We start from the raw sequence: 23,769 nt of genomic DNA on the forward strand, positions 1-23,769 counted from the left end.
ACAAATAATCCAGTGAAGAAATGGGCAAAAGACATGAATAGACACCTCTCCAAAGAAGACATCCAGATGGCCAACCAACACATGAAAAAATGCTCAACATCACTCATCAGGGAAATACAAATCAAAACCACAATGAGATACCACCTCACACCTGTCAGAATGGCTAACATTAACAACTTAGGCAACAACAGATGTTGGCGAGGATGCAGAGAAAGAGGATCTTTTTTGCACTACTGGTGGGAATGCAAGCTGGTGCAGCCACTTTGGAAACCAGTGTGGAGGTTCCTCAAAAATTAAAAATAGAACTACCCTATGACCTAGTAATTGCACTACTAGGTATTTATCCAAGGGATACAGGTATGCTGTTTTGAAGGGGCATATGCACCCTAATGTTTATAGCAACACGATCAACAATAGCCAAAGTATGGAAAGAGCCCAAATGTCCATCGATGGATGAATGGATAAAGAAGATGTGTGGTATATATGCATACAATGGAGTATTGCTTGGCAATCAAAAAGAATGAAATCTTGCCATTTGCAACTACGTGGGTGGAACTGGAGGGTATTATGCTAAGCAAAATTAGTCAGAGAAAGACAAATATCATATGGCTTCACTCATATGAGGACTTTAAGACACAGAACAGAGGAACACAAGGGAAGGGGAGCAAAAATAATATAAAAACGGGGTGGGGGAAACAAAACATAAGAGACTCTTAAATATGGAGAACAAACAGAGGGTTGCTGGAGGGATTGTGGGAGGGGGGATGATCTAAATGGGTAAGGGGCATTAAGGAATCTACTCCTGAAGTCATTGTTGCACTATATACTAAATAACGTGGATGTAAATTAAAAAAGAAAAAGAGTGGCAAAATGTTTGGCATTTAGTTCAAAAAAGGTCAATTTGGTAAAAAAAAATTTAAATCAGAGTTGGCATAAAACCAAAACCAACAACAAAAACAATTATAAAGACACTGCTTTCAAATATAGTTTGAAAAAAAATGACATGGTTTGTTTAATTGTTTTTGTCTTGTTATATAATACAATAGTTGTGTATAGCACTGAGGTGGTATAAACTGATTCTGTGGTTATCAAAAACATCTTTACTTCAGCATTTAATCACCTGCAAAGACTCATTGTTGCTTTTTATTCCTCTTCATCTCAAAGGGTGGCCCTATGTAGGGATGCTTATGTAGACAAATAAAAGACCTATAAACAACAACTAAATAATGTTCAAGTGAAGTTTTTAATGAATTTTACAACATGTTTATTAATTTTAAAAATCTTAACATTTACTGAATATTATGTGCTGTGCAGTATTTTAAAGCACTTTGATCTTCAAAACAGAGGAAACTGAGGAAGAAAGATTATATGATTTCATCAATATTACCTAGTAACTGGTGGAGTGAAGACATACATTTGCGCATTCTGCTCTAAAGCCTGTGTTCTAAAGCTCTGCACTATATGCTTTTTTTAATAAATACAAAACCAATCTTGTAATTATTCGCATTCTATTTGTTTTAATATATCAGTTTTTACAGCGATTCAAACAGTTACACTTGTCTGGATTCATTTACATTCAGCAAAAATGTTAAATTATTTAAAAATGGTTTTGTGATGTTTACCTTTGGCTCACTCTACTGTATAACACCTGGTTTCAAGTGTGATACTTGCTATCTGACCAGGATTTAAAATTTGTGTTTTTTTAAAAAAAAAATAAATGCCAAACCAATCTCTAATTCTTAATTCCATCAGTGCCCCTACCCCATATAAAAGAAAAGCAGCATAAACTGGCATAAAGACTAAACACATAGAACACTTTAGAGGAAGATTTTTTGGGTTTCATTTTTCTAACTATATTCAGTTTGGGACAGAAAATAACCACGTTTTATTCCCCCCTGCAATCATCTTATCTTAGTAGAATGAACAACGAACTTCTAACGTAGTAGAATGTACTCTATCACTTATAAATAACATAATTTTTGAATGAATATAATTATGAAGAGACAAAAATGAAGGAAGAACAATGACAGAAATAAGTTGGGAGTCAGTTTCAGAGGGATTTGAAACTGAAAAGCCTCACTTTACCTCAAAATACTGGAATTCTGTTTCACTCAATCCACTCTACTATCCCACTCAGCCTCTCAGAAGAAAGACTTTTTTTTTTTTTTTTTTTAAAGATGTTGCTACTTTCTTTTAAGGGCTGGAGTCTCACATTTGCAAAACACCAACAACGGTATCATACGGTGATAAACAAATACGTGAAAACAAATATTAAGAAAGAAGCAATTATAAATTGTAAAAGCCTCTGGGTTACAGATTTAGTCCTTTTGGATTTTATTTTCTCCTTGCAGTTTAGAACCCACAGCCTACCATTTCAACTATGAATTCATAATCCCATGTTCTCTACCACTGCCTGACTTTCAGTAACCTCCAATTTCCCTGTTCCTTCTAGGCTAAGTGTTATGGTAAAAATTGTGGTATGCCTTGTTATAAAACCACATCGTTTCAGTGTTCCCCCAGTGCTCCTTCCATACTCTCAAATCCTTTCAGCCTCCTCTTGCTGTTAATCTAATTCTTCATATTTATTGTTCCAAATCTTTCCCACTCATCTAACTTCTCCTTCCTTAGAGGTTAGAGGTATTGCTATTTCTTTTTAAGGTTAACCTGTTTTAATAATTCCAAATGCTCTCACCCATACATCTAAGAACAAAAGTGGGTTTATACTATAATACACCTTTTTATTCCTAAAACAAAAGAAATAAAATAGAGATCCTGATTGGAATTGTAACCCTTATGTATTAAGCAAGTCACACTTTCTTTAAAAACAAAACCAAGAAAGGCAAAGATGTTACAAAATTAGAGGCACTAGTCAGAATCTAAAGCACCAAGTAGATGAAGACAGATTGTTAAAAGGATGAGTTCTATCACTGAAAGCTGATGTTCTGGTTGCTTGAAAGCAATCATCAATTCTTAAAAGAATCATCAATATTTATGACTTCATGAATACCTCTTTTACATCAGATTTTAAAAGAATAAAATCTTGCCATTTGCAATGACATGGGTGGAATTAGAGTGTATTATGCTAAGTGAAATAAGTCAGAGAAGGACAAATACCATATGATTTCACTTATATGTGGAATTTAAGAAACAGCAGATGAACATCGGGGAAAGAAAAAAAAAAGAGAGGGAGGCAAACCATAAGAGACTTTAACTATAGAGAAAAAACTGAGTGTTGATGGAGGGGTGGTGGGTGGGGAGATGGGCTAAATGGGTGATGGGCATTAAGGAGGGCACTTGTTGGGATGAGCACTGGGTGTCATATGTAAGTGATAAATCACTAAATTCTACTCCTGAAACTAATATTACACTATATGTTAACTAACTAGTATTGAACATTAGAAGAACAAACAAATCAGATTTAGGATAGAAGTTTTAAGTTTGTACCTAGGCTATAAAAGTAGAACTTTATGAAAATTTGGAAATTGTACTTTCTTATGCTATTATATTTCTTTTCTGTATTAAATTTGAAGAGATAAACATGGCAGTTATGTCTAATTGAACTATGCAAATATAAAAACCATCCTTGTTAGAATTAATTTGCCTTTAAAGTTAACTCTTTATGGGGCGCTTGGGTGGCTCAGTCGGTTGGGCGTCCAACTTTGGCTCAGGTCATGATCTCACAGCTTGTGAGTTCGAGCTCCGCGTTGGGCTCTATGCTGACAGCTCAGAGCCTGGAACCTGTTTCAGATTCTGTGTGTGTCTCTCTCTCTGCCCCTAACCCACTTGCATTCTGTCTCTGTCTCTGTCAAAAAAAAATAGTCTATGGCCATACCACCCTGAACACTTCCAATCTTGTCTCTGAAAAAAAATAAACATTAAAAAAAAAATAAAGTTAACTCTTTATCATTAATTTCTTACTAAGGTCTATAATGAGATTTTGTCTCACAGCAAAGTTAACAGTATTTATGAATATGACAATTTTTAAAAAAGCTATGAAAATGCCACTCATATAACAATGCTTAGGAGTTGTTTATTGTTTTGTACAATAATAGCTTCTTGTTTTATACACTGTGCTTTTTGTCAAATCAGTGACTTGGATGATATTTCTCTTTGCAGTTCTGATTTAACCACTGTGGTGCAATTCTTTTGAAATGAAATGCCCATTAAGTTATCAATCAACCATTTAGATGAAGTGGAGGAAAAAGACTGCTCTTCATTATTTATGGCACTAAAGAATCTGTAGGAATCTGGCTTTGTAAATAAGGTCAAGTATGTGGGCTTATTACACTTCTCATGGAAGAAATACTTTGAAAAACAGTATATCTACATAAAGCCACCTTATTTTATAATGAAGTATAATAGTTGTTTTAATTTTAGTTGAATGGTGATATAGTGAAAATGACTACAAGTTTTCTGCCCACTGACGTGAAGTCCATAGTTATGTTGTAAAGTTATGATCCTCTCCTCTCAGCACGTTTTGCACCTGCATTTTATGCAAGATGTGCTGCGCCCTACTTGTGGCAAACCTGCACAGACCTGACTGATTTGCCAGACTGACAGCTGCTTACTTTCAGGAAACCACACTCTGGTTCTTGGTGTGTGTCACATCCTCCCTGAGTACCACTAATCTTTGATTACTTAACTCCAACTCCAATAATTCACAATCCTTGGCTCACACAGAACAGTCTGCTTTATAAAAAAATCCCTTAAGTCAATTTAGTTTAATTCAATAAATAAGAATTGAATGCATACCATGAGCAAAGTAAGTACTGTGGGGTACACAAAATAAATTATCTGTACTCCCTGCCATTAAGCTATTTAATATTTAAGGAAGGATATGTACTCAAATCATCATATTAAAAAACTGCTGCCCTCTCCCTTACTAATTAAAATGACTTGCAATTTTATAACAGATTCATAGTTTCTTTCTTTTTTTTTTTTTAATTTTTTTTTCAACGTTTATTTATTTTTGGGACAGAGAGAGACAGAGCATGAACGGGGGAGGGGCAGAGAGAGAGGGAGACACAGAATCGGAAACAGGCTCCAGGCTCTGAGCCATCAGCCCAGAGCCCGACGCGGGGCTCGAACTCACGGACCGCGAGATCGTGACCTGGCTGAAGTCGGACGCTTAACCGACTGCGCCACCCAGGCACCCCTCATAGTTTCTTTTTGTTTTTCTGAGCACTACTTCTCAGCTCAGACAACTCTTCAGATTTCTAGACTTGTGTGCTCAACTGCATATTCAGCATTTCCATGTAGATAGCTTATAGGAAACTCAAACTCAACATGTTCTGTACCAAACTCATAATCATCTGTCCTAAAATTGGCCCTCCTCCAGGGTCTCCTACCTCAGAGAATGGCACAACACAGAAGTGCAAGCAAGAAGCCTGCGGGTCATTCTAGATGTCTTCACCTCCTTTGTCCCGTTTGGTCTACTTTTGCTGGCTTATTTCCCTCTGAGTTTATGTTAGAACTCCTCAGGGACTTATGTGTAGGCCATCTTCTCATCTTATTCTACCATCTCTCCTGTTGAAGATTTCATGTACTCTAACGATTTTATTAATGCTTACATGGTTTTATATGATTCAGCTCTCACTTTTTAAATCACATCCTGGCCAAGAGAAAATTATTAGCAAAATATTTTTAATCTCTTCAGAAAAAAAAAATCCCTGTAGTTTTAATTTGATTTCTGCCCATTTTTAAATGGAGTCCCTGCCCCATCTTTATTTGCTTATTAGCCATTTGTTCAATAAGCTTATTAAACACACATATTCCAAGCCTTTAAGCCTCACAAAAACATCATTAGGTGGGTGTTGTTAGACTCTAGAGGTCAAGTGACTTTCCTAGAATCAGACAAGCAGCCAGGATTTGAAGGCAGGAGACTTCTGACTATAAATCTGAGCTCTTTCCAATAAACTGCGATGCGAACCTTAGTTCAAAAGAACTGAACCAGGCATTAAAAAGAAAGCAAATATGTTAAATAAATTCATTATAAGGTGTGATTATATGATACACCTTAGGAAATTTACTTTTTAAGAGATGAAATTTGTAAGTCCATAATTAATTTACCTTTTCCTCTCTTCTTTCCACAAAGAATTTGAATTTACTTACAGTACGAACAAATGAAACTAATAAAAACTAGAGAACTGGAAGGTGGGATGGGTGAGAAAGAACTGAGAAACTAGACTGGGGAAATATATGTTACCACAATTACTAAACCCAAACCTCAAATTTGGCTCTACCTCCAAGAAAGTCAAAGCAAAAGAAGGGGCACAGTCAAGTAATTCTCACTTCCTTTAGGTCTCTGCTCAAATGTCAACTCAGTGAGCCTTTCCATGATCCCCTTATTTAAAACAATAACCCTCCTCCATGACCACACTCCCTACACCTTCCCTTTTATTTTTCCATAGCACTTATAACCCAGTGATGTACTTGTTCATTTATTCATTCTCTCGCCTCCTACTACAATGCAAGATTAATGAAGAGAGCAATTTGAGGCTGTTTCGTTTGTTTGTGTCCTGGGTGCCTAGAGCATTGCCTAGAAAATAGTAGGAGCTCAATAAATTTTTTGAATGAATGAATGAGTAAAAAGCTATTGAGAAAGTATATGCTAGCCAGAAAAATAAGGAACAAATACTACAGAAAACTGTCTATAATACAATAACTATAATCCGTTGTTAAAGTAATTGCTTTTAATATGATACAAATGAAGAAAGAAAATATCTTCGGTATATGGCCAGGTTGTTAAAGCAACTGAAGTCTTAAAACAGTATCAAGTATAGGGTGTCCGAAGACAGATTTCCAAACAGTGAATCATTTAAACTCCAAAAGGAAAATATTATTATCCAGAAATGGCAGAATCATTTATCCTTTTAATTATATTACTATTAAATAGACTATGTATACATATTGAATAATGAAGAATAATGAAGAAGTTTGGTATTTAATTTTTTAATTTATTCTCCAGTGTTTTATACTGGGTGATTTTATTGATACCAAGGATGGTCACACTAAATGGTTAACTCTCTATGAAGAAATTACTTTGTTGTTTCCCTTCTTTAAATTTAAAACTTAAATTAATGTACTTCTACACTCCTGTGAAACTCTTAAGTTGACAAAGTTGTCTTTGAAACCAATAACAATTCAGTAAGTGCTAGGATGATAGGAACAAGAGTTGGAATTTGTGTGCTAAATAAAAACTAGGCATAAATGTGAAAGCAGCAATCTTGTTCTCATCAAAATTTTTCAGTAGTTATCTTGGGGGACCTGAATGGCTCAGTTGGTTAAATGGCAGACTCTTGATTCAGCTCAGGTAATGATCTCTTGGTTTGAGAGATCAAGCCCTGTATTAGGCTCCACACTGACAGTGCACGGAGGCTGCTTGGGATTCTCTCTCTCCTTCTCTCTCTGCCCCTACCCCATTCGTGCTCCCTCTCTCTCAGAATAAATAAACTTAAATTTTTTTTCAGTAGTTATCTTAGAATCTGGTAATTTTAGCTATATAACCCAACAGAAAGAACTTCAAATATAAATCAATCTTTGCTTTTCACATACATATAAATCAGGTATTTTCATATGTATATTGAATGTATATATACAGTATTACCATGGAAAAAGATTAGAATTAATATTTTCCAGCAGCACGAGACATTATAAAAGGAGAGACCAAATACTCTCACTATCCAAAAATTAATCTACTCCATAAAGCAAATTTTAGAAATTACTTTATTACTATAGTGAAATTAAGAATAAACAAAAAAAATTATAGGAACTATGCATTGTCTAGACTATTGTTTAACCTTCATAGCTTTTGAGCTATTTTATATCTATAAATTACTGATAATCAAAAGCAATTAAAAATAATTCTTATCTATAGATACACAAATTAATTCTGTTCCTGTGGAGTTTTAATTGTCTTCCCTCCCCTGCCTACGGGAAAAAGGCAGTTTCATGTCCATTTGTAAGTTTATTTCAACATATCTTTTCCCCATAAACATTTTCAATTCTTTGATTTCACCTGTGAATCAAACAGGTGAAACATTTGCTTGGGTCCCTCATTAATGATGAGTTAAGTAAAGTCCTTAACGTGGTCACTTTATATTTAATGACCACTATATTTTACCTTTTTTTTTTTTTTTTTGAAAATTATCCCTTTAACAATGCCATTATTGAAATGACTGATCTGAATTTTAATTTATGTTAGTTCTGGGTATTATCTTTTATATGTTGAGCTCAAGAAAAATTAAAAATAAATTTGCAAATTTAGACTAATTACATAAGTTAATACCAGTTAGTATTCTAATTTCCTGTGTTCATTAGCCTTTCACTTTCTTGATAGTGTGGTGGTCTTAAAATACAGCATATTAAGGAACATGATCTTTGCCTAAATTCTTACAAGTATTTTACCAGGATTCTTAGTTCAATGCACGATTAACACTACTAGTTTCTTTTCTGTTGATTCTGACAATAGAGTATGTTTCTGTTATATATAAAGTCCTCTCTCTTTCGAAATGAAGTCTTGTCATAATTGCCCCTAGGAAGCCACATTACTTCAGCAAAGACATCAATTGAGTTTTTACCAGCAGCGTTGTTTTCGGTAGAAGGTTTTATAGACTCTATACTATACCTTAGGGATGCCAAAATAATTGAAGCATTTGCCATATAATGTGATCTCTGCTCTCATGTTTTTCTGTGAGCCAATGGGGGCGGGGAGTGGAAAGCAGCAGAGAATAAACATTTAACAGACAAATTATTAACACAATTTCAAATAGTGAGAAGAGCTATAAGGAACATACAACAGAATAGTGGAATAGAGGAAGTTGGGTTGGGTCAGACGTTCTTTGTACACGGCAAGCAGAGCTGGGATCTTGGAGAGGTAACAGGTTGATGACATAAGATCTGTCAAAGGAAGATTTGGGGCAAAGAGTCCAGGCAAAGGCCATGAGACAGAATTAAGGTGGCTATGATCTTGATCTTGACTTGTGATCCATGTTAGAAATGTATTTTATACCTTGACCCAGTACATATAAAGTTCTACAAAAGGACATGCGTAGCATGTGTGATAGATTCTAACACTTTTTAAAATCTATCTTATCCTGTTCACAATCCACTGAATTGATTTCATGGCCCAACACTAGCTTGGTGGTTAAGAACTCAGGCTTTAAACATGGGTTTGAATCTCAAGTCTGCAACTTACTAGCTGTGATACTTTGAATATGTTACTTAACCTCCCTGTGCTAAGGTTTTTACATAGTTAAAGTAGGGGCAATAATAGTATGTACTAGTGAGGTTTGATACAAGATTTCCCTCCAGAAAGACTGAATCAATTTATACTTTTATTCTTAGGTCATATGTCATTTCTTTAAAACCACACCATTTACCTTTTTAATCTTTAGCAACTTGGTTAGTGAAAAATAATTCCTAATAGTTTTAAATTGCATTTATTTTATTTCTAATGAGACAATACATTTTCCTGCTCCTTGGACATTACATATAATTGCAATTTTTATTTCCTACAAAATGTACACAAAATTACATTAAATACAAACATTTACTAACCATATAAAACTTCACCTACCTGCAGCATTATATATTATAATTTATAACATGTTTATTATTAGATTTATAACTTATTTACCATTTCTAACTAACTGCAAAGTTATAGCATTTATTTACACTTATCTACTACTAAATTACATAGAACCAATAAAGGAAAAAAAAACTTTTTGAGGAGATAAAAATCAATGAGAATATCAGCTAGATCTTCTTTGTTTTATTTTAAGTCGGTTTGATTTATTAAGGTATAATTTACATACAGTTCAATCCACCCTTTTTAATGTACAGTACTATAAATTGTTTTTTAAAATTATTATTGAAGTATAATTGACACACATATTAGTTTCAGGTTTACTATCGGGTAGTTCTTGAATTAGTCTATTAAATTATTATAAACTGAAAAGTACTAAAACTTGTGTTCATTTTCATTTTAACAAACGGGATCCAATATTTTATTTTATTACTTACTTTATTAAGTTTTTAAATTTTAGTTCCAGTATAGTTAACACTCAGTGTTATATTAATTTCCGGAGTACAATATAGTGATTTAACACATCCGTACATTACTCAGTGCTTATCGTGATAAGTGTACTCTTTAATCCCGATCACCTATGTCACCCATCTGCCACCCACCTCTGGTAACCATCAGTTTGTTCTCTATAGTCAAGAGTTAGGGTCCAATATGTTAAATCATAGTTGCAAACATACCCAAATGAAACCATCAAGTATTCAAAAAGATAACACACAATTTCAGCCAAAGCTATCAAACATATTTAAAAAGTTGCTTAAGGCTGGCTCAGTCAGTAAGTCAGTAGAGCATGTGACTCTTGATCTCAGGATGGTGAATTTGAGCCCCTCCTTGGGGGAAGAAATTGCTTAAAAAAAAGTTGCCTATTGTGAGGAAGAGAATGGTTACATAAAGAAAAAAATTAAGAAGAAAAGGGCTGTGCATGAACATGAGATAGTATTAGGCCATGAAGTAAAGAAAATTATTAATTCAAGCTGCAGGGTAAAAATTTCTATGTTTTGTGCTTTTCTTAAAATCTACGTATTTTTTAAGTTATGAACTACCTAGTGACAATGAATACCTTGTATGTACAGGGTGGTATGCTAGATGTTACCACAAGATAGAATAGCTTGTCTATTGAAAGTAGCCAAAATCAAACATCTTTCCTTAAAAATGATTTTCCTTTTTAATTCTCAACTGCAGAAGTGACAATAGGTTCTGTTACATGTTATTACTTCTGAGCACCATGGAATCAGGAATTCTGAACTCAATCAGACTGATGAAATCTGCTGGTCATGGGAAACAGATGTAAGTTCCCTGCCTCTTTGGATGGTCTGCATATGTTCAAGTAAAATTTTGAGCAAGAAGATAAAACAACAAAAATCATTTTTTTCAGATTAGTTGAAAAAGAGAATTAAAAAAATCTCAGAGATGTTAGAAAATATTATATCAAAGAGAATATATTAAAATCCACAAATAGAAATTTAATTTCCTTAACACTGTGTTTAGATACTAAGTATTAATAATTTTATTATTACTGTATATAATTTTATTATTTATTTTACATATATTATACAATATGATATATTATAAATTTTATTAATCGATTTTAATATAATTTTATTTAATAATTTCACTTTCCATAAAGTTCAAAGCATTTGCAGTGTGTTTCTTGTTGTTCAGAACTCTGATAAGCTATAGTTGATGCTGTAAGAAAACAGCAAGAACAAATAAAGCCAATCATTTCCTCCTCCTTTGCCAAGATAAAGTGTAGCTACCCATGAAGTTAGATGGAGAAAAAACTCTGGATATGGGGGAAAAAAATAGATCAGAAGATGGAAAATGTCTTTTGCATCACGTTAACTAGAAAGTCAGTTTCGCTGTTGGAATGAAACTACTCTTTGCTTGTCTTATTTATCATTTCCCTTAAACACACACACACACGCACACGCACACACACACACCCCGTCACATACACAATATACTTACCGAACTAAAATATGACCAATAGGGACTCCTAAGGTTTTTGAAGGCTGCTACAGCAAGATAAGATTGAAATTCCAGAGAAGGCAGAAAAGGAAGATAGTGTCCTAAGGCTTAAAGAAGGTGGGAATAAAGATAAAGAGTTTCTACTTAGGCCTCTCAGGACAAGGTTAATGTCATAGAACTTCTAGTTTTTCCCTTTATTCTTGCTTTACCACTTCTATTGAATAGGAAATTGAGAATAACTTGAATAGAGGAAGGTGGATACTCTTTTTCCCAGGAAGGACCAATGAGTCACAATAGGAAAAAAAAGAAGTCAACTGAAGAGCTATACCAAAAGCAATGTAATTTAGGCTGGCGGGTTATTTATTTTGAGAGAAATTAAACAGTTAATTTATTTGATTTTTAGATGAGTAACTCTTAATACTTTATTCAATATCTAAGTAATATTTATTATGTAAACCTGAATATTATATATACTAAAAATATAGTTTTATGATGTGGTTTGGTGAGAGGAATAAGAAGGGAACCAGAGAAAAATGAGAGGAAAGGTGGGGATAAAATAGGGAGCTAATATTCACTGAGGGTCTATTACATGCTAGGTATTTTGTAAACAAAATGTTACCAAATCCTCATAAGAACTTCAAGAAGTGGGTGGCATTATATCTGTTACAATGAGGAAATTGTCTCTGAGGGACTAAGGAATGATAAGGCTAGTAAAATAGTAAAGTCAGAATTCACAGTTAGAACTGTCCTACTCCACAACCTTTTTCATTGTTCCATAACGCTGAGCTTCTACAGAGGAGAGGAGGTAGTAGAAAGATGTACAGAGAAAAAGAGAAAGTGGCTGAGATCGCTAGAGATGTATAAGAGACAATGGGAGAATGAGACACTCGATATGGACAGACAGAAAGGAGATGAGTGGTAGGAAAGGGTCAGAGAAAGGATGTGAAAAAGAGAGAGCAAAATGGAGAAAGTTGTTTAAGAGAAGTTGTCGGAAGAAGAGATAAGAGAAATAATCAGGGGCCACCTGTTTGGCATGCAGGCTTCAATATTTGGAATATCTCTTAGCAGAGTAATTATTCTTGACAACTGAAACTACTATAACCCTAATACAGTTTAAGAGGGGTTTCTCACCTTGGCACTGTTGATGTTTGGGTCACATAATGCTTTGTTGTAAGTGGCTGTTCTGTGCATTATAGGATGTTTAGCAGCATCCCTGGACTATTTCAATTAGAAATAGTAGTAGCCATCTAGTCTTAACAATGAAAAATGTCTACAGACATTGCCAAATGTCCTCTACAAGCAAAACTGCTCCAGTTAAAAACTACTGATTTAGAGGTTTCACTCTGAATAATGATAAAAAATGAACAAAAGATGCCTGTCATATGCAAAATTATTCCCTGAGTTACTCTAGTGACTGGATGTCCTTGGAAACAAGATTAGGTTAAGTTTATGGCTGAATTCACTAAACTCATAAACACTTATTATAGTTCTTGCTTGAAAACTGCTTTTAAAAGTGTGGAAGAGAACAGATCTTGCTACTCAAAGCATGATCCCTTCACCAACGATGTCAGCATCATCTGGGGGCTTATTAGGAAGCACCTCAGGCCTCACCCCAGATTTACTTTATCAGAACCTGCATTTTCATGAGAGGCATAGCTATGTCCGTGGCTTTTCTTGATGGTGATTCCTGACTCGTGGCCCTGTCAATCTTGGGAGAATATCATTCAGTTTCTTCAATCCTTCTCCCCAGCGTCACCCCCACCCAGTTGACCGAACCACTTTCTAGGACACACCATTCAGTGAGACGTGGTGGTGAACTCTGGCTCTAAATCTTCATGATTGAGGGATTCTTGCACAACACAAAGTTAGGGTGGGCCACGGGGGTGCAGCCACTCTGTAGCTGATCTGCTGCCTCACCAAGTGCCTCACCCCAAAGCTGCACTGGGGTCCATAATTGCTTTCCTTTTCCCCAGATGCTCCTCCAGCTTCTCCAACTGCTCATCCAGATGTGTGAGTTTAGTCACTTGAGAAAAGGCCCTAGCTCTAGCAGGTCACCCACATTGGCAAGGTTGGACACAGTGAAAGCCAAGGTTCCAGTTTTCCTGGAGTTTCAGTGCACGCTTATGGGTCCAGGCTGCTCCCGCTTCTCCCCATTATTTATATCCATCTTTTCTTCCTTACTGCCTGCCCAGTGGACTTCAAGCTCATATTCAGACATGATTCAAAAGACTTACAGACTGCTTAACCAGTTCCCACAATTGCTTAAGACCAAATTCCTCTGTTAAATAAATAAGACACATATAAAGAAATAATTTAAAGTGTGAAAAGAAGTAGCTATGAACAAATATCTAGTTTGAACTCCACAGTGTAAGGGAGAGGAGCAGATTTATCAGAGACTGTTCTCCCACTGTGTGGGAAGCCTCTTTGCATATAAGAAAAAACACTGGCTTGAGAATTGGAGACCTGGGTACTGGTCTTCTTCAGTACTAGTTAGTTGTGGGACCTATTACAAATGACTGGTTTGGGGACAACTGTTGTCTTCTCACACCTCACCAAGAGTTCAAATATACCCTTCTAGGGAATAGTTAAATAACTTTCTTACATATATCTATTACTGCTACTCTGTTGAAGGGCAAATATGGTGAATACTATAGACCGACTTGCTTATCCTCTATTCCCTTGCCACTCAAAGTGTGGCATGTGGACATAGCATCAGCATCACTTGGGTGCTTGTTAGGCATGCATAATCTTAGGCCTCACCCAGAGCAAAGAAATCACAATCTGCATTCAACAAGAGATGATCTGAATACACATTAAAACTGAGGAGCAACTTCCTCCTAGGGTGACTTTCTAAATGCAGAGGCTAGAAAAATTGAAAACAACATTTCTTAGATTTCTTTTCAGTGTGGGTTCCAGTTGAAAATTAGGTCTCAAAGCTAACATTTACATGGTTATTATGTGCTAAGGACTGCTCTAAGCACTTTCCACACATTATTAACTCATGTAATCCTCCCAACAATCCTATAAGATTGATACAACTATTATTCCTTTTATACAGATGAAGAAACTGAAGCCTGGAGAGGATAATTAACTTGCCCAAAGCTATAGTTAGTAAGTGGCAAAGTTAGGATTCAAACCCAGGTATTCTGGGTCTAGAATCTGTCCTGTTGGCCATAGTTTTAATAGATCAAAGAGAAAGCATAAGGCTTCTTTCTGCTGAAGTTTTTGTTTTTTTTTTTTTTTTTTTTTGTTTTTTTTTTTTAAACAGATAATCCTGTAGCACAAACTCTGGTAAGTACTTAAGTGCTTTTATAAAGATTTCTTCATTTATTCACCTACATATCTATGAACCAGTATTGATCTGAAAGTTCTAGGCATCACAAAGGCAAGAAATAGAAATGAAACATTACTATTTGAAAGGAAGCAAAATCAACCTTATCTATAGACTGGATGATTATATACCTAGAAGATGCAAAAGAATGAAGTCTAAGAGATACTAGTATTTATTAGCATTAGAATTAATAAAATAATTTAGGGAAGTAGCTAATTAAAAACTAAATATATATAACCAGTAGCTAGAAACCAGCAGCAAAAGAATGATTTGTGGGAAAAAAATCCCATTCACAATTAACAAAAATATAAGTTTAATATGGATTTTAGTATTTATAACTACTATATAGGATTGTAAAGCCAGGGAGAAATTGGAATATTCAATGACTGGGAGAAAAAACAGATTAGCTCCATACCTCACAGAACACATAAAGTTATTCTAAACAGAATAAGTACATAGAAATAGAAAAATAAAATCATTGATACACACATACACACATGAAAATATTGGTGGATATTTAACTGATTGTAGGATTAGAAAGAATGTTCTAAACAGATATAGACATGTATATATTATGTGTGTGTGTGTGTGTGTGTGTGTATGTGTGATTGGTGTGTATGAAATTACCAAAATAAATTCCTTTAGCTAATAAAAATTTAAAGCATTTCTAAATCAAAAAAATCATAAACAAAATTATAAAGTAAATTGTAAACAGAGAAAATATTTTTAATCAATGTGAAATAAGAGATTAGTACCTTATAATAGTGTCAAAAAAGTTCAAAGAACATGATTAAAAAGAAATAAAACTGCTCAATAAATATATGAAAGGTTTAGTAAACCTCTCTAGCAAGATCTTACAACATAAGATAATTTTGGCCTACGGACTTGGCAAAGATTAATCCATAAATTATACCATTCATTACAGGCATGGATGGTTTCCAATCAGTGCTCTCACACACCAATACTGGAAGTGTACATTGGTGTGACCTTTCTTGAATGCAACCTTTTAGAATGTTACAAGAAGCTTCAAAGACTTTGACTCATTGACCTACTTCTTCCATTTCTAGGAATCTATTGCACGTTAGGATGTTGAAGATTTACAAGCAAAGATTTTCATTGCAGCATTTTTATAGAAGAAAGTTTCAAACAACTTAAAAGCACAGTAGTAGAGAAGTGGACTCTTAGCCCTAAAAATAGTTTTTACAAATAATTTTTGATAACATGGGAAAATTACACAGCATGCTAAATTGTTGAAACAAGAAAGCAAATTCAATTACACTAAAACATGCTAAAAAATATATGTGTGTACATATACGAGTATGGTAATATGTGAGAGAAAAAGAGAGAGATAAATGTACTAATACCAAATGTTTGAGATATATTTTTTTTAGTGTTTGATATTTTTTAACAAAATGTTACTCGGACTGGGATGTTAAATGTTTTTGTCTTCTTCCTTAGATTTTTTTTATATTCCTACATTTCCCAGAGTACATTACTTTCACAATCATAAAGAAAGATCTTAGAGCTAAAGATAATGTTTCTAAAGTCAGTTGGAGGATAATGGGATCTCTATGCTCTAGGAGGTAAGCAGGGCCATCTTAGGTTATTCAGGTTGTGAACTGCCACATCTGAAAGCAGATGCTATTCACGCTGTAAGCATCTAATAAAAGGACTGGAGATGTTTAGCCTTTCAGCTATGCAGCAGATCAGAGACTCTTATAAAAAGCCACCTGACGTTCACAGTCATTAACATACTTGAATCATCTTTCATGCGCAAAATGAACACACGTGGGATAGTTACACCATGTCCCTTTAACCCCTTGGGCATTTTGCCTCTCTCCCTTGCTTATCTCTTAGATGCCTGACTCCTACTTCAAGCTTGACACAGTTGCTTCATCTAAAGGACTCGTTTTATTCTTTCTAGTGGAGGCTTCCTTTGTCAATCATCCTACCTGGAGAGACTCAGGCCAGAAGGACAGAGGAAACTTAGTTTCCTCTCAGGTAAAGCGGCATTTAAGGACAAATAGTAAAAAAAAAAAAAAAAAAAAAAAAAAATGCTGTGACAATATCTTAGTTATTAGGAAAATATCTATATTAATACCAGTATTTCAGTATTACATGTAATAATGCCAAGATATAGATAACATTCTGAGCTGGATGATCTGAGCTGATTCTGGTCAAAGCTGCTACAAGAGCCTTCCAACTGAGGGAAGGGCATGAGCCTTTCAACCAGAAGTGGAAAGAAAAATCAGTGAAGGAAAGGATGCATGTGGAGGAACCTTTAGCCTGGGGAATAGCTAATGGAAGAAATCTGCTTCATCAAATTATCAAGTAAGGGCGAAACTCTGTGAGGAAAATAGAGACAGGAAGGAATTTCATACAAAAAAAATAGGGACTGAAAAAACTCACTGAAAGAGCTGATAGAGCAAAAGTCAGGCGCCTTCTGGAGGTATTGTGTTCAAGAGCACACACACCACCACGGCCTTGATCCAGATAGAAAGGCGCCTCCATGGTGACTGCTGCCGCCACAGCCACTGATGCTGCCAGTTGTCTGTCCCTCAACAGCCATAAGACTAGGACTGTGGAACACCAAGTGAGTGTGCTAAGCAGAAAAGACACCAGGAAGGGGGCCTCTGCCTCATTTCCAGCTAATTAGTTTTGGTTTTGTTTCTGTTCATATCATTGTTTCTGTGGAAAAATTCATTTTCAATTCCAAATCACTAGTTTACAAACCAAATTTTCAAAAAATTCTGTTTGTAATTTGGAGTCCATGTGCCCTGAAAATAGCAAACACATACCATCCCCTAAAGAAAAACTAAATGAAACAACTTCTTAGGATATGTTTTATAGTCAAAGAAATCATTTATCTCTCCCTCAAGTTTTTTTTTTTTAAGTTTATTTATTTTTGAGAGAAAGAGAGACAAAACGTGAGCAGGGGAGGGGCAGAGAGAGAGGGAGACACAGAATCTGAATCAGGCTCCAGGCTCTGAGCTGTCAGCACAGAGCCCGATGTGGGGCTCGAACTCATGGACCACGAGATCATGACCTGAGCCGAAATCAAGAGTCAGATGCTTAACAGATTGAGCCACCAGGCGCCCCATCCCTCAGGTATTTTTATAGTGGTGGTTACCATCATTGAAAGGGAATGCATAAAAATTTAAATTTCATTGGCAGGACTTGAGGAAAAAAAAAAAGAAAAGAAAACAAGCTTGGCAATCATATTATCAATAAATGATTTATCACAAAAGCTTGCTTCTTACACCAATGGGTTGTGTTGCCCCAATTTTTCATTCATTTTTGGTGTCTTGATAAGAAGTTGGTTTTTTTGGTGCTGATATAGGGGTAAGTGCATATCTCAAGTTAATTTTCAATTACTAGGTATATAGGCTTAGAGTACAGAAATATATCATCTAATAAAATATAATATTTCCAGGGGCACCTGGGTGGTTCAGTCAGTTAAGCATTCGACTTCGGCTCAGGTCATGATCTCACTGTTCGTGGGTTCAAACCCCATGTAGGGCTCTTGTGCTGACAGCTCAGAGTCTGGAGTCTGCTTCGGATTCTTTGTCTCCTGCTCTCTCTGCCTCTTCTCTGCTCACACTCTGTCTCCCTCACTGTCTCAAAAATAAATAAACATTAAAAATAATAGTAATATTTTCAAACATTTCAAAGGAGTACAGGAAAGCAAATTTCCATGACAGGCAATGACAGAAGCAGGTATGCAAAGTGGTAAGATACATGTTTTCTAGGCTACATGTTTCGTTTTTTTTTTTGTTTGTTTGTTTCATCCTTTTTCTTTGTACCATAAGCAATTTTGGTAAGACCAGAGATACTGATGACGTGAAATCCACAGAAGTGTAAATGAAGTAATGTTTGACACGCTCCCTTATAATCATTTGAAAATTTACTTTGAGAACCTCAGTCAAATGTACCTCCCTTAGCACTGCCACCAATGGAGCTCCTGTTGCTGTTTTCTTCACTTTTCCAGATGAACAACTAAAGCAAGAGGAAACCAAACCCGTTAGCTACTGAGTCATGGTACCGTTAGAGGGGGGCACTAGGAAGGGAATCAGGAAGATCTCCTAGCGACCAATTATTTGCTTCAGTCACCATGCCATCTCTTATATTGCCATTAGGATGAAAAATTGCACTTCCACATGGTGAGCAAGACTAACGCCAAGGCATATTTTGTATGTGCCACACATTGGTACTTCTGTTTTCTTTATTTTTAAATGTTTTCAATGTTTATTTATTTTTGAGAGAGACAGAGCGTGAGTGGGGCAGGGGCAGAGAGAGAGGGAGACACAGAATCTGAAGCAGGCTCCAGCCTCTGAGCTGTCAGCACAGAGCCCACGCGGGGCTCAAACTCACAGACTGTGAGATCGTGACCTGAGCCGATGTCCCACGCTTAACTGACTGAGCCACCCAGGCGCCCAGGTATTTCTGTTTTCTAAATGCAATGTTGAAATACTAGAAGTTATACTTTATCTATTAATGCATTTGGTGATGACACTGGAGTTTGTGAAATGTGACAAAAAGGACAGATGGAGAAGAATAACAAGAGGGGACAGGTATCAACGGATTGTCCCAACAGTAAATAGGCTGTAGTAAAGGCAAATAATCATCTGAATTCCTGCTCCTTAACGTGATTCCGCAGGTTGGCTTATCTCAGTTATTTTTGAAGGTCTAATTACTGTCTTTGCTGGTGAAAAGCTATCCTCCATATAATTCAGCTTCTTTGATTAAATTTCTTGCCTAATCTTGAAGACATCTGATATGCTGTAATGCCTATTATCATACTTCATTTAATGAGAACAAATTCAGAGAGTTTCAAAAATTACCCAACTTCTCCTTTCCCTTATGAAAGCTGGCCTCTTAGTACTTCTTTCCCTTTGGTACGAACTGAAAGCAGTTTTCTTGCTTTTTCACTTTTAGCATGAAGTTTAGATCTCATCTGTGTTCATGTGAAGAACCTGCTCTTGGAGAGTCCCCGTCAAGATAGCTATTGTAATACTCGCTCCTACACATGCCGTCAGACACTGATTGCACATCTAGAGAAATACACCCACACCTTTCAGAGGCGCTAGGTGTGTGTTCAGAAATGCCAAGATGGAGGGCAGGAAGGGACCAGCTGTCCCCTACCGCACAGCACGGGGGTATGGACTTGAAGTTGAAAAAAAAAGTGTTTACATGTAGGGCTTTGGGATTAGTGACCGTTATGGAGGGTACTTCCCCAGAGCCCTGGGCGCCAGCGCGAGCCTCCTCTGCCCGACAGCTGGGGAAGGGCCGCGCTGACCCCGGCAGGCACGCGATCCCAGGGCACCGGCCACACCGCTGGCGCACCACCCCGCAGTCCGGCCCCGAGCGCGCCGTCTAACCTCTCTTCGGGGAAGCTCTCCCGAACGCCGCGGCCACCAGCGCCCAGCGCCGAGCAGAGCACAGGCGCCGCCCGCCCGCCCACTTCCCTCCGCCGCCGGGTGGGGCTCGGTTAACCGGCCGGGCCGCGCCGCCCCTCCCCACTCACCTGCTCGCGCTCCGCCAGCTGCAGCTGCCCGCGCCGCCGCGGGCTCGCCCCGGGCTCCCTCTCCGTCCCCGCCGCCGGCCGCTCCGCCAGTGCGTCCCCGTTCTCGTCGCGCTCCCCGCCGCTGCCGCTGCCAAGCAGCTCCCCGGCCGAGCACATCCCGTAGCCAACTCCCGCCGCCGGGACGGCCGCCGGAGGGGCCAAGCGTGAAACGCCAGGCAGCGGCCGTCAGACGAGGGCCGCCCTGAGATCGGCCGCGCGGCCACAGACAGGAGCCTCCCGAGCGCGCCCCGCCGGCCAGGGTGCCAGAAGTACCAGCCCAGCCCGGCCTCTCCTGTCACCGGCTCGCCCCGCCCCGGCCCCGGCCCCGGGGGCGGAGCGCACCCGGGGGAGGGGCCACGACGGGGGGCGGAGCCAGCGGGGGCGCGCGCGCGCGCGCGCGCGCATGTGTGCGACCTAAGACGAGATGTGTGCGTGTTGGCGCGCGTTTGTAAGACTCGTGTGTGTGTGTGTGTGTGTGTGTGTGTGTGTGTGTGTGTGTGTGTGACTATGTACATTAGCAGACTATGTATGTGTGTGAGACTGTGTAAGATGAGAGTCTGTGTGTGTATGAGATTGTGTGTGTGAGACTGTTAGAGGGTGTGAGAGTGATTATGTACTACATAACAGAGAAATTGGAAGAGATTGTGTGTGACAGGGTGTGTATGTGTGTGTGAAAGTGTTAGGAAAGGAGTGTGTGAGAGAGAAAGTGTGTGTATGTAAGAGACTGTGAAGGAGAGAGCACGTGTGCGTTGGGGTGTGTGTGTGACACACAGTCACGCTCCAGTGGGGTACCTCTGTTCTTTCCTGGCCCTGGGGCTGTGCCTGGCTGTGCTGCTGCATGCCTGTCCTGAGTAGCTGTGCATCCTGTGCAAGTAATACACACTTCTCTGTCTCTTTCGTTCCTTTTGGCTCCCGTCTTGTATCTCTCTGAAGGTCGGCGTCTTTGTCTCTGTTAAGCGTTTCTCTGTTGGTTGTTGGAGTCTTGGGAGCATTTGGTAGTGTATCTGCCTTTGTGTATATTTCTAGAAATGGGCAAGAATATGTCTGTTTCTTTTAGTGGATGGTAAGGGGGGTACAACTAATTTATAAATCTTTTCCTTACTACCTGTGATATTGTGATTTATAATAAATATACAGTTGACCCTGGAAGGACGCAGGGGTTAGGGACACTGACCTGCACAAAAATTCATGTATAACTTTTGACTCCTCCAAAACTTAATTGCTAATAGCCTCGTGTTGACTGGAAGCCAACACAAATAGTTGATTAGCATATTTTGTACATTATACATATTATATGCTGTATCCTTACAATAAAGTACACTAGAGAAAAGAATATGTTACTAAGAAAATCATAGGGAAGAGAAAATACCTGATAGTACCATAAAGAATCCACAGATAAGTAGACCTGCACAGTTCAAACCTGTGTCATTCAAGGGTCAACCATGTATTTGGTTTTCATCCCAATCTGGTCACAAAGCTCCTAAAACCTTGGAATTTCCTAAGTGGGGAGAGCAGTAACGTGTCTTTTGTTATGCTAATGAGAAAACTTTTGGAAAGCCCCTAGTTAAGTGTGGGTGGGGGGCTAGTTGCCAGGATAATAGACCTGGTAATTAGAGGCTTAGAACTTTTAGTCCCACCCCCTGAACTGGAGGAGGGTAGAGAGGTGTTGGAAGTTGAATCAATCAATGATGGTCAATGATTTAATCTATCACGTCTAGATAGAAGCCTTCATGGAAGCCCAAAAGGACAGAGGTTCCGAGAGCTTGTGAGCTTGTAAAGATTTCGATTTGCAAGGTGAGTGGTTCGCACAGAGAACATGGAAGCTCAGTGCCCTTTCTGATATATCTTGCCCTATGTACCTCTACATCTGGCTATCCATCTGTATCCTTTATATTACCCTTTACATTATCCTTTATAATAAGCTAGTAAAAGTTCCTCTGTGTTCTGTGAACTGTTCCAGCAAATTAACTGAAGCGAGGATGGGGTCATGGAAACCTCCAATTTGGAGCCAGCTGGTCAGAAGCGCAGGTAACAACCTGGACTGGCAGTTGGCATCAAAAGGAGGGCAGTCTGTGGCACTGAGCTCTTAAGGTGTGAGCTCTGTGATCTTATCTTCAGGTAGATAGTGTCAGAACTGAGTTAATTGCTTGGTGGTGTTAGAAAACACATATTAAACTACCTTACCCATTTTGTTGAAGGGAAATCGATGAGCATTTAAAAACAAACTTTGTATCTTTTATCTGTTCTTTGAGAAAATGATAGACTATTGTATAGATAAAATATCAGGCTATTTGTCAATGGAAAATGAATATGCCTATGTATGGAGAAGAATAAGAGTTATTTGGGATCTTCTATTAAAATTTCTTCAGGCCCAGAGAGGGAATTAAAATAGAAACTTAAAGGCTTAAAAACTTACTTCCTGTTTTTGGGGATCAGGACTATAGAAACTAGAAAATATGCCTTTGGATATCACAAATTACAAAGAAAATGAATTTGGTTTATTTCTTTTCTTAAAAGCCTTTAAAAACCCAGAAGAAAGTATTTAATATTATATATATAATCAGAAACAAATGTCACCATGGGAAGCCAAAAACATTCCTGATGGGCCTCATTGCTTTTCTCTAATGACAACATTTTCATTCTTGAAATTTTGCTTTGGCTTTTAGTAGTGTTTCTTAAAGAAAGTGGCCTTATGTATTTTTTATGAAAAGCTTTATGATTATATACAGGGGCGCAGAGAACATCAACTTTTTATTGCCAACTCTTTGGAGCTTAAAGCACATGTTGAGGTTCTCCCTGTTTCTGTTTGTGTCTGATAATGTGATAAGTCAAGCAGCTATGCACTCTTCAGTCAGGCTGCAGAATGAACAGAAATTCCTTAAATGCATGAGGACTCAGAAGGCACTGCATATGTATAGCAGAGCAGTAAAAAGAGTAATATAGAGCTTAGTTTTGTTCAACTTGAGGGTCAAGTCTTACACAAGTCCTTTAGTCTAGAATATACTATCTGGCCTTTCAGAGATTCAGGCTTCTTGGAGAATTATATTCAGTCATTTAACAAGTATTTATTGAAAACCACTAGGCATTCGGCCCTAGATCGAGATCCCTACTCTTAAGAAGCTTCCCTTTTATTCTCTTTCAAATTCTAGTCTGCTTATCTGGCAAAAGCCAAGAACTTCCACCAGAGGCTGGTCAGAATCTTCTCATTCTTGCCCATAACTAATGTTACAGCGTTTTCTTAGTGTTGTCTACCTTTCATTTAGTGAACGAGTTTCCCTTTGACCTGTGAATCTTCTGTTCATAGAGACTTCGGTCTTTCCTGGA

The 23,769-nt window shown here is 37.6% G+C and overlaps 1 protein-coding gene and 1 long non-coding RNA gene across 4 annotated transcripts in view; one reads left to right on the forward strand and one right to left on the reverse strand.

The window, feature by feature from the left end:
• Positions 1–20,765, reverse strand: part of FAM241A (family with sequence similarity 241 member A) — a 46,653-nt gene extending 25,888 nt beyond the window's left edge. Inside the window, exon 1 of the mRNA XM_045470248.1 lies at positions 20,407–20,765. Coding sequence (XP_045326204.1) covers positions 20,407–20,562 — 156 coding nt within the window. The 5' untranslated portion in view covers positions 20,563–20,765. The remainder of the gene's footprint in view (positions 1–20,406) is intronic.
• A 93-nt stretch (positions 20,766–20,858) lies between these two features.
• Positions 20,859–23,769, forward strand: part of LOC123593782 — a 634,051-nt gene continuing 631,140 nt past the window's right edge. For all 3 annotated transcript variants that reach the window (XR_006710500.1, XR_006710502.1, XR_006710501.1), the window contains exons 1-2: positions 20,859–21,317; positions 22,164–22,239. This is a non-coding gene — a long non-coding RNA (uncharacterized LOC123593782). The remainder of the gene's footprint in view (positions 21,318–22,163; positions 22,240–23,769) is intronic.

Source organism: Leopardus geoffroyi, chromosome B1 (assembly GCF_018350155.1).
Source record: "Leopardus geoffroyi isolate Oge1 chromosome B1, O.geoffroyi_Oge1_pat1.0, whole genome shotgun sequence".
In the NCBI taxonomy this organism is placed as follows: Eukaryota; Metazoa; Chordata; class Mammalia; order Carnivora; family Felidae; genus Leopardus; species Leopardus geoffroyi.